The sequence below is a fragment of the Staurois parvus genome, unplaced genomic scaffold, assembly GCF_062004578.1.
Source record: "Staurois parvus isolate SC_StPar_1 unplaced genomic scaffold, SC_StPar_1.0 ptg000137l, whole genome shotgun sequence".
In the NCBI taxonomy this organism is placed as follows: Eukaryota; Metazoa; Chordata; class Amphibia; order Anura; family Ranidae; genus Staurois; species Staurois parvus.
In genome coordinates, this window is record NW_028317933.1 from 12,877,951 (window position 1) to 12,890,134 (window position 12,184).

The following is a 12,184-nucleotide window of genomic DNA, read 5'->3' on the forward strand; positions in this document are numbered from 1 at the left end:
TGCATGCACTGCGTTAAAAAATGTACAGCAACCAGATCACATTTGTACCAGGGGTGGACTGACCATTTGGAAACTCGGGCACTGCCCGAGGGCCCAGGGTCAGTAGGGGGCCCCATGAGATGCCCCTGGTACCTTTTCATAGGCTTTTTTGAGTTTGGGCAAGGACACGGGCCCCATGATCGCCGCAAATGTTATAGCAAGCACAATAATTCTAGTACCTGACCCCCTGTGTAACTCTGAACTGGTAACCTGTAAAGGCTTTTAAAGTGTCACTTATGGAAATTTTTGAAGTATCATAGTTTGTTGCCATTCCACAAGTGTACGCAATTTTAAAAAAGTGTGTCATGTTTGGTAAAATGTAAAAGATGATGTTACACTGAGTAAATAAATACCTAACAATTGGGTATTATATTTTGTTTTTGTGCATTCAAGTGTACATTTTTTAAAAAATATTACGTTTGAAAAACCACTATGCAAATACAGTGCGACATAAAAAATTGCAACACCCACCATTTTATTCTCTAGGGCCTCTGCTGAAAAAATATAAAGTTCGGGGGTTTTCTAGCAAAAAAAAAGAAAAGTAAAAAAAATTACATTTATGTGATAAGTCTCAGAATAGGCTTGGCAAGCAAGAGGTTAAACACGCATTTTGCTTAGGTCTTCATCATAGCTTTACATTCATTTGACCAGGATTGTGAAATTCCTACTTTAGAGTAGTAACCAATTCATATTAGTATGGACTACAGCTTTGCCTTTACATCATGTTTTGTGTCTGAAACCCACCTCAATCTCCATTTTTATTTTCTAGATACAACACTATTTTTCTCCTCCCCTCCTTGAAGGTGAATCAATTTCTGCGTGTTCAACAAGATTTCTGTATGACATAGTATGCGGCTTTATCTGGGAGTACAGGATGAAGAAAGACAAGCATGATCGAGTACTCTGGTCCTCCAACTCCAACATATCTTTATCTGAAAGCGAACTAACATTTAACATGACAGCCTGCCTTCATGGTGGTTCAGTGCTAAGGAGACACTTCACAATGTTTATATCAAGCGTAAATTGGGCTCCCTAACCCACACATTTATAAGACTTTTGGCAAAACTCAGAGTGTAAAACATTTTTGTGCTAGCAAACTTAATTAGTTGGATCTTATTCCCTAGTAAGGACACAATCTGAACATGTGATGTATATCAGTACAATATACAACTGGGTTTGTATATAAACAGGCCGACACTGACAAATGGCTGGACATGTAATCTGTTTTGAAGACAAATTATTGGGGGGGGAAAAAAAAAAAGACTGCTTGTAAGAGCAAACACATGAATAAAAAAACACTGTTTTACCAACTATGTAATAAAAGTACTGATCAGATAAAGGAATACACACTTTGTAGGGACCCCACACACTGCAGTCTAGTCAAATTAAATTAAGTGATCATTCATCTAAGAAAGAAGACTTTGAATTTTCACTAAAGTCATCCAAGAAACAGGCTAGCATCATAAAAATGGTGATCTTAATGAACAGGGATTTTTCAGTCACTTTCCATTGTAAGAACAATCCTCTGAAGGGCTACTTTTCCATCTTAAGGATGAAAATAACCCCTACTATCCATTACAGCCAAGCCAGGAAGCTGACATCTTAGCCTCAGTTTGATCTACAGTTGCCATGGTTTCTGTGCATGTGATCAGCTATGACACCAGCTACTTAAATGTCTTGACTGTTTGGTTGAGAGCTAACATAAGCACGCTGGTAACTGACAGTCATCACCAGAGGTGGCCCTTCCCACATGGAAAAGAAATTTCCAAAGTATTTAGAAAAAAAATTACTGTATTTTCCGGCGTATAAGGTGACTGGGTGTATAAGACGACCCCCTAATGTTCCAGTTAAAACATAGGTTTTGGGCTATACTTGCCGTATAAGACTACCCCCCTTCCGAGGCAACACCATTTAAAAACATCAGATTTTTTCATTAAAATGGTTGTGACTTACCGGTACTTAAAATCCTTCAAAATCCGTGATTGGCCCAGTGTATACTGTATGTAGCAGCAGCTACCGTACATACACGCATCCAGTGGGCTGATTACAGTAGGGACGTACCGATACGTTTTGAAACCGCTTGGCTCAGCGCAGTATACTGTATATACCGCACATCCAGCGGGCTGACAGATTAATCTGTCATGGGGACATTTGTTTTGAGCCAGCTTGGCTCAGCACGGTATACTGTATGTACAGTATTACCACACATCCAGCCAGCTTGACCCAAACAAACTCAAGGTTCACATTTTAGACCCCGTGTATAAGACGACCCCCAATTTTTGGGGTATATTTTTAAGTATAAAAAGTAGTCTTATACGCCAGAAAATATGTATATATGTGACATATATTTGCAATATATTGACTTACGCTAATATACTTTAACATGTATTCTAAAAAATAAAAAAATTAAATATATCTAAATATATTTTCTACAGGCATATATATATATATATATATATATATATATATATATATATATATATATTTTTTTTTTAAATATATTCTTCAGTAATTTTAACATATTTGTAAATGCATTCCTAAAATGTATATTAAATGTATTTTCAAAGATATACAGTCAGGTCCATAAATATTGGGACATCGACACAATTCTAACATTTTTGGCTCTATACACCACCACAATAAATTTGAAATGAAACGAACAAATTGTGCTTTAACTGCAGACTGTTGGCTTTAATTTGAGGGTATTTACATCCAAATCAGGTGAACGATGTAGGAAATACAACAGTTTGCATATGTGCCTCCCACTTGTTAAGGGACCAAAAGTAATGGGACAATTGGCTTCCCAGCTGTTCCATGGCCAGGTGCGTGTTATTCCCTCATTATCCCAATTACAATGAGCAGATAAAAGGTCCAGAGTTCATTTCAAGTGTGCTATTTGCATTTGGAATCTGTTGCTGTCAACTCTCAAGATGAGATCCAAAGAGCTGTCACTATCAGTGAAGCAAGCCATCATTAGGCTGAAAAAACAAAACAAACCCATCAGAGAGATAGAAAAAACATTAGGCGTGGCCAAAACAACGGTTTGGAACATTCTTAAAAAGAAAGAACACACCGGTGAGCTCAGCAACACCAAAAGACCCGGAAGACGGCGGAAAACAACTGTGGTGGATGACCGAAGAATTCTTTCCCTGGTGAAGAAAACACCCTTCACAACAGTTGGCCAGATCAAGAACACTCTCCAGGAGGTAGGTAGGTGTATGTGTGTCAAAGTCAACAATCAAGAGAAGACTTCACCAGAGTGAATACAGAGGGTTCACCACAAGATGTAAACCATTGGTGAGCCTCAAAAACAGGAAGGCCAGATTAGAGTTTGCCAAACGACATGTAAAAAAGCCTTCACAGTTCTGGAACAACATCCTATGGATAGATGAGACCAAGATCAACTTGTACCAGAGTGATGGGAAGAGAAGAGTATGGAGAAGGAAAGGAACTGCTCATGATCCTAAGCATACCACCTCATCAGTGAAGCATGGTGGTGGTAGTGTCATGGCGTGGGCATGTATGGCTGCCAATGGAACTGGTTCTCTTGTATTTATTGATGATGTGACTGCTGACAAAAGCAGAAGGATGAATTCTGAAGTGTTTCGGGCAATATTATCTGCTCATATTCAGCCAAATGCTTCAGAACTCATTTGACGCCGCTTCACAGTGCAGATGGACAATGACCCAAAGCATACTGCAAAAGCAACCAAAGAGTTTTTTAAGGGAAAGAAGTGGAATGTTATGCAATGGCCAAGTCAATCACCTGACCTGAATCCGATTGAGCATGCATTTCACTTGCTGAAGACAAAACTGAACGGAAAATGCCCCAAGAACAAGCAGGAACTGAAGACAGTTGCAGTAGAGGCCTGGCAGAGCATCACCAGGGATGAAACCCAGCGTCTGGTGATGTCTATGCATTCCAGACTTCAGCTGTAATTGACTGCAAAGAATTTGCAACCAAGTATTAAAAAGTGAAAGTTTGATTTATGATTATTATTCTGTCCCATTACTTTTGGTCCCTTAACAAGTGGGAGGCACATATGCAAACTGTTGTAATTCCTACACCGTTCACCTGATTTGGATGTAAATACCCTCAAATTAAAGCTGACAGTCTGCAGTTAAAGCACATCTTTTTTCGTTTCATTTCAAATCCATTGTGGTGGTGTATAGAGCCAAAAATGTTAGAATTGTGTTGATGTCCCAATATTTATGGACCTGACTGTATATTTGAAAATGTATTTTTAATATATATATATATATATATATATATATATATATATATATATATATATATATATATAAAAATGCATTTCAACATACACTATATATACACATACGAACACACTAGATTGTATGTATGTATATATTATAATACACTCCTAGATTGTAAGCTCTAACAAGCAGGGCCCTCGGTTTCCTCTTGTATCAAATTGTATTGTAACTGTAATGTCTACCTTCATTTTGTAAAGCGCTGCGCAAACTGTTGGCGCTATATAAATCCTGCATAATAATAATAATAGATATATATAATATGGCCCAAATTGTAGTATTTCAGATATATGTGAGTATATTTGGGAAGAATATTTTTAAAATATATTTTTCTTCCACATGGGTTGAATGGAACAGTTTTACAATATTATGGGCAAAAGTATATGGACCACCACACCTACCTACAGTACTATGCAAAAGTTTTAGGCAGGTGTGAAAAAAAAATTGCTGTTTATTTTTATCAATTAGCAAAATGAGTACAAAAAAATTAAATGTATAGAAGAGAAATCCAAATCAAATCTATATTTGGTGTGACCACCTTTTGCCTTTAAAACAGCAAATCTTCTAGGTACACTTACACAGTTTTTTTTAAAGGAAGACAGCAGACAGGTTGCTCCAAACATCTTGGAGAACCAATCACAGATCTGTGGATGTAGGCTGCCTAAAATCCTTCTGTCTCTTCATGCAATACCAAACAGACTACAGGATGTTGAGATTAGGGCTCTGTGGGGCCAAATCATCACTTCCAGGACCCCTTGTTCTTCTTTACACTGAAGATAGTTCTTAACGACATTGGGAGTTATGTTTGGTGTTTTTGTATTGCTGCAGAATAAATCTGGGTCCAATTGCACGCCTCCCTGTAGGTATGGCATGATGGATAAGTATCTGCATGTATTTCTCAGCATTGAGGATACCATTGATCGGGCAACGTTGACAACTGTAGATGCAGTGGTCGGTCAAAGAAATTTAAGGCAGCAGATGAAAAACACATCTTGCTTACTTTCCTTCGACATCATAAGATGTCCAGCAGTGCCATCAGCACAGAACTGGCAGAAACCAGTGGAACCCAGGTACACCCATCCATCTACTGTCTGGAGACGTTTGGCCAGAAGTGGTCTTCATGGAAGAACGGGAACCAAAACACCATACCTCAGATGTGGAAACAAGGCTAAGTGATTTAACTATGCACAAAAACATAGGAACTGGGGTGCAGAAAAATGGCAGCAGGTGCTCTGAACTAATGAGTCAAAATTTGAAATATTTGGCTGTAGAAGGAGGCAGTTTGTTCACGGGTTGAGATGGAGGATGGTATAATAATGAGTATCTGCAGACAATAGCGAAGCATGGTGGAGGTTCCTTGCAATGTTTTGCAGCTGCCTTTCTGCAAATGGAGTTGGAGATTTGGTATCAATCAATGGTGTCCTCAATGCTGAGAGATACAGGCAGATATTTATCCATCATGCCACACCATAAGGGAGGAGTGTGACTGGCCCTAAATTTATTTTGCAGCAGGACAACAACCCCAAACATATAGCCAATGCCATTAAGAACTACAGTGCTTTGAAAGAATTCATACCCCTTGAAATTTTAAACATTTTGTCATGTTACAACCAAAATAGGGATTTTATGTGATAGACCAACACAAAGTGGCACATAATTGTGAAGTGGAAGGAAAGTGATAAATGGTTTACAAATTTTTTTACAAATAAATATCTGAAAAGTGTAGAAAGCATTTGCATTCAACCTCCTTTACTCTGATACCCCTAACTAAAATCTAGTGGAACCAATTGCCTTCAGAAGTCACCTAATTAGTAAATAGAGTTCACCTGGGTGTAATTTATTCTTAGTATAAATACAGATGTTCTGTGAAGCCCTCAGAGGTTTGCTAGAGAACATTAGTGAACAAACAGCATCATGAAGGCCAAGGAACACATCAAACAGGTCAGGGATAAAGTTGTGGAAAAGTTTAACGCAGGGTTAGGTTAAAAAAAAGAAATATCACAAGCTTTTAACATCTAACAGAGCACTGTTAAATTCATCATCCGAAAATGGAAAGAGTATGGCACAACTGTAAACCTACCAAGACAAGGCCATCCACCTAAACTAACAGGATGGACAAGCACAGCATTAATCAGAGAAGCAGCCAAGAGCCTCATGGTAACTGTGGAGGAGCTGCAGACATCCACAGCTTAGGTAGGAGAATCTGTCCACAGGACAACTATAAGTCGTGCACTCCACAAATCTGGCCTTTATGGCAGAGTGGCAAGAAGAAAGCCATTGTTGAAAGAAAGCCATAAGAAGTCCCGTTTGCAGTTTGTGAGAAGCCATGTGGGGAGCACAGCAAACATATGGAAGAAATTGCTCTGGTCACGAGACCAATATTAAACTTTTTGGCCTAAAAGCAAAACACTATGTGTGTCGGAAAACTAACACTGCACATCACCCTGAACACAGCATCCCCAACGTGAAACGTGGTGGCAGCATCATGTTGTGGGGATGCTTTTCTTCAGCAGGGACAGGGAAGCTGGGCAGATTGATGGGAAGATGGATGGAGCCAAACACAGGGAAATCTTAGAAGAAAACATGTTAGAGTCTGCAAAAGACTTGAGACTGGTGCGGAGGTCACCTCCCAGCAGAACAACACCCTAAACATACAGCCAGAGCTACAATGGAATGGTTTAGAGCAAAGTATATTCATGTGTTAAAATGGCCCAGTCAAAGTCCAGACCTAAATTTGATTGAGAATCTGTAGCAACACTTGAAAATTGCTGTTCACACACACTCTTCATCCAATCTGACAGAGTTTGAACTATTTTGCAAAGACGAATGGGCATAAATTTCACATGTGCAGAGCTGGTAGAGACATCCCCAAAAAAACTTGCAGCTTTAATTGCAGCGAAAGGTGGTTCTACAAAGCACTGACTCAGGGGGGCTGAATACAAATGCGTGCCACACTTTTCAAATATTTGTAAACATTTTTGAAAACCATTTATCATTTTGTTTCCACTTCACCACCATGTGCCACTTTCTGTTGGTCTATCACATAAAATCCCAGTAAAATACATTTAAGTTTTTGGTTGTAACATGACAAAATGTGGAGAATTTCAAGGGGTATGAATACTTTTTCAAGGCACTGTATCTTGGTTGGTGTTGGTTTGTCCCTTCCGGAGCCCTGATCTCAACATCAAGTCTGTCTGGGATTACATGAAGAGACAGAAGGATTTGAGGCAGGCTACATCCACAGAAGATCTGTGGATAGTTCTCCAAGATGGAACAACCTACCAGCTGTGTTCCTTCAAACACTGTGTGCAAGTGTACCTAGAAGAAGTGATGCTGTTTTGAAGGCAAAGGGTGGCCACACCAAATAGAGATTTGATTTAGATCTCTTGTCTGTTCATTTACTTTTTTTACTCAGTTTGTTAATTAATAACAAACTATCACCAGCATTCTTAATTTACAGCATATTTTCAAACCTGCCTATAAATGTTTCCACAGTACTGTATGCCACCAAAAGTGGTTTAAAAACACCCCTCTACGTTATGAAGTTCAGGTGTTTTCAGTGAAGGGCACTGTTGATGTTCATACAAAGACATTTTGGGCAACTGTATGCTTCCAACCTTGCAGCAAAAGTCTATTTTCTGTTCCAGCATGGCTGTACCCCTGTACACAAAGCCATCTTCATGAAGACTTTTTTCAACACCTTTGTTATACATTGCAATGCGAACTGTGAGCCCAGTCATCTTGTCCAACACTAGTACCTGACATCACAAATTGGCTGAATAAACACATAATCCCACAGACAATCCAAAATCTTGTGGAAAGCCTTCAGAGTAAAGTGGAGGATGTTATGGCTGCAAAGGGGGCACAATGCCCATGATGCGGAAAAGGGTTTTTGGCACTTCAGAGGCAGTTTAGACGGCCTGGGAAAAGTAGTAGATTGTTGTACTGTGTTTGTGTTCATTAGGATTTAGTGCATAGAATTCAGACTTGCTTTAAGATAATAAAATGATAACCCTGAAATATACAAATGTATGATTCTGTAAAACTAAGGAATCTGCCAAAAATGTGGCAAGCATGGTCATGTCTGCTGAGGAAACCTCAGCTGGAAGGTGAACTTCAGCTCTGCCTCAACATAGCCAACATCTCTTAGCTTTCACCTCATGTAAACCAACTGATAAATTATACAGTGTCCAATTATGAATGTCATGTCACGCTAAGCATTTTGTATAAAATGTAACCCTCCACTACTGCGCAGGTTAGCCCAAAATGTTTAATGGTGTTACATGCAAATGAAGATTTGGGTAAGGCACTGATTAGTAGATGATGATTAGTGCTTGTTTGCTCTCGATTAATTCTGTAATATTATACTTTAATCACAGCTCAGTCTGACGCTATACCACCTGGCTCTCTCTTGACTTTCAGAAGTACAGCACCATAGAGGCATTTTAACTCCGTGCATGCAACTAGCTCCATAGAACTTGATCTATAAGAAGAGGAAAGCCTCTAAAGTTAGCAGTATGACTGATCTTTCAAGTCAAAGCAGCTGAGCTTGTATATATGCAAAGGAAATAAGAAGAATCGCTCCCCTGTGAGAACTTATATCTGCTTTAACTTGGCTCTGGCAGTGTTTTAATGCTTTGAATGAAATCTTGCACATTGACCTGACGTTACTTTCTTCTACTCTTTACTGGAAAATAATTTAATAAACTGGTTGATGCTGAGCAGATTTTCCTTGGAACGTTTATTTCCTAATCAGGGCAGAGGTTAAATTGTCCTTGTATGGCCATGGTAATAGATGTTCCTGACAGATGTGTTATTGTCTGTCCTGACACAGCAACATATGAGAATAACTGGGGTTAATGAGTATGGCTTGTGGCTCTTCTTCATGGTGTTGACAATGATGTGAAAACATACCAGGAGAGGACCAGCAGAAGTATCCCGAGGAGAGTAGCTGCCCGGATAATCATCCTCTTCCTCTTGGACCTGCTGAAAACTGCGTTTCAATGTTGTCTTCTCCTCGACCACTACAAAGTGAGACAAAATATATTAACATCAGACAAATTAAAAAAGTTACTTAGATATTTGAGATAAGAGGAACATAAACCCACTGGATTAAAGAATGATTACTTTCATAATGGATGATTAAATCCATTGCTTGGTTATGGAGTTAATTTACTAGGAGTGGAGACTGTTCACTTAAAATGTTTTTTTTTTTTATAGTCAAATTTGAGAAAACCCTACAATTTGTATGTGTTCTGAAAAACTTCAGAGTAGTTTGTCCTAATAGAAAAACTTAGGATGGGCTGAGTTTCCTCTGATTAACATACAGTCATGGCCGAAATTGTTGGCACCCTTGATATTTCTCCAGGAAATCATGTATTTCTCACGAAACGTATTGCATTAACACATGTTTTGCTATACACATGTTTATTCCCTTTGTGTGTATTGGGACAAAACAAAAAAAGGGAGGAAAGAAAGCAAATTCGACATAATGTCACACAAACCTCCAAAAATGGGCTGGACAAAAGTATTGGCACCCTTTCACAACTGCGGATAAATAAGAATGTTACAAGCATGTGATGCTCCTGTAAACTCACCTGGGGCAAGTAACAGGTGTGGGCAATATAGAAATCACACCTGAAAGCAGATAAAAAGGAGAGACGTTCACTTAACCTTTGCATTGTGTGTCTGTCTGTGCCACACTAAGCATGGACAACAGAAAGAGGAGACGAGAACTGTCTGAGGACCTGAGAACCAAAATTGTGGCAAAATATCAACAATCTCAAGGTTACAAGTCCATCTCCAGAGAACTAGATTTGCCTTTGTCCACAGTGCGCAACATTATCAAGAAGTTTGCAACCCATGGCACTGTAGCTAATCTCCCTGGTCGTGGACGGATGAGGAAAATTGATGAAAGATTGCAACGCAGAATAGTCCGGATGGTGGATAAGCAGCCCCAAACATGTTCCAAAGACATTCAAGCTGTCCTGCAGGCTCAGGGAGCATCAGTGTCAGCGCGAACTATCCGTCGACATTTAAATGAAATGAAACGCTATGGCAGGAGACCCAGGAGGACCCCACTGCTGACACAGAGACATAAAAAAGCAAGACTACAGTTTGCCAAAATGTACTTGAGTAAGCCAAAAGCCTTCTGGGAAAACGTCTTGTGGACAGATGAGACCAAGATAGAGCTTTTCGGTAAAGCACATCATTCTACTGTTTACCGAAAACGGAATGAGGCCTACAAAGAACAAAACACAGTACCTACGGTAAAATATGGTGGAGGTTCAATGATGTTTTGGGGTTGTTTTGCTGCCTCTGGCACTGGGTGCCTTGACTGTGTGCAAGGCATCATGAAATCTGAGGATTACCAAAGGATTTTGGGTCGCACTGTAGGGCCCAGTGTCAGAAAGCTGGGTTTGCGTCCAAGATCCTGGGTCTTCCAGCAGGACAATGACCCCAAACATACGTCAAAAAGCACTCAGAAATGGATGGCAAAGAAGCGCTGGAGAGTTCTGAAGTGGCCAGCAATGAGCCCAGATCTAAATCCCATTGAACACCTGTGGAGAGATCTTAAAATTGCTGTTGGGAAAAGGTGTCCTTCCAATAAGAGAGACCTGGAGCTGTTTGCAAAGGAAGAGTGGTCCAAAATTCCGGGTGAGAGGTGTCAGAAGCTTATTGATGGTTATAGGAAGCGACTGATTTCAGTTATGTTTTCCAAAGGGTGTGCAACCAAATATTAAGTTAAGGGTGCCAATACTTTTGTCCAGCCCATTTTTGGGGTTTTGTGTGACATTATGTCATATTTGCTTTTCTGCCTCTGTTTTATATTTGTTCCAATACATACAAAGGGAATAAACATGTGTATAGCAAAACATGTGTTAATGCAATACCTTTTTTGTGTGAAATACTTGATTTTCAGGAAAAATATCAAGGGTGCCAACAATTTCGGCCATGACTGTATAATGAAAAATCCATGATTCTATATCTTAAATACTTTGTAAGGACAAAAAGGTTTCAAATCTAGTTTACAACTGATAATTAAATCTGACAGCACAGCGCAGACAGTGTTCACACAAGCAACTGAACCCCTCATAAACAAAGCGAAGTAGGAATGCCAAACTTTGAAAAGTTGTCTGGAATGGGTGACACAGCTGTACATATTTAGAATGGAGGAGAGATTTGTGTCACTGCATTGTCGGAAGTTGGTCATGCAGGATTATAGATACTGTATATTAGCAACTTTCTATTTAAAACAACAAGGCTAGAAAACATGGAAGTTAAAGGGGTTGTAAAAGCTAAAGGTTTTTAACCTTGTTGCATTCTCTGCTTTAAGGTAAAAAACCTTGATGGGGGGATGAGCCAGGAAGGCCCACGGGGGACCCCAGAAGAAGAGGATCAAGGCTGCTCTTTGCAAAACTATTGCAAAGGGCAGGTAAGTATAATATGTTTATTATATAAAAATAAAAACTGAACCTTTAATATCACTTTATTAAATGACAGATTACATAATATGTATTTAATTCTTAGGTCTACTTTAATGTAAATTGCTTTGCCATAGTTTACAATTTCAGAATTAAAAAAAAAAAAAAGTGGAACTTTTTATTGATTTCCAATAAAATTTGTTTTGAAATTGACACAGATAACACTAGAAATATAAAATATACTTTTTGTGTTGTCTTTTTGCCTTTAGAGTGCATAGAAAAAAAAGCAGCAAAATAATACTCTCAATAGGCTTGTTTGGCGCTCAGAAAATAGAATGCATTACTTCAGTATCACATGTAATGATAACCTTATTGAAGCATTGGAAAAAGGAGAGACCCCCTAACACTGGGACTTTAAGGGTTTAGAAGGTACTAGAAGTATTGACAAA

The 12,184-nt window shown here is 39.0% G+C and overlaps 1 protein-coding gene across 4 annotated transcripts in view; it reads right to left on the reverse strand.

Annotated features, from left to right (window-relative positions):
• RPRD1B (regulation of nuclear pre-mRNA domain containing 1B) overlaps positions 1-12,184 on the reverse strand; it is a 123,094-nt gene that overhangs the window by 29,662 nt on the left and 81,248 nt on the right. For 2 of the 4 annotated variants that reach the window (XM_089673368.1, XM_089673370.1), the window contains 2 exons: positions 9,226-9,335; positions 511-561 (listed from right to left, as the gene is read on the reverse strand). In XM_089673368.1, coding sequence (XP_089529494.1) covers positions 511-561; positions 9,226-9,335 — 161 coding nt within the window. The remainder of the gene's footprint in view (positions 1-510; positions 562-9,225; positions 9,336-12,184) is intronic. The other 2 variants (XM_089673369.1, XM_089673371.1) reach the window with 1 other exon arrangement.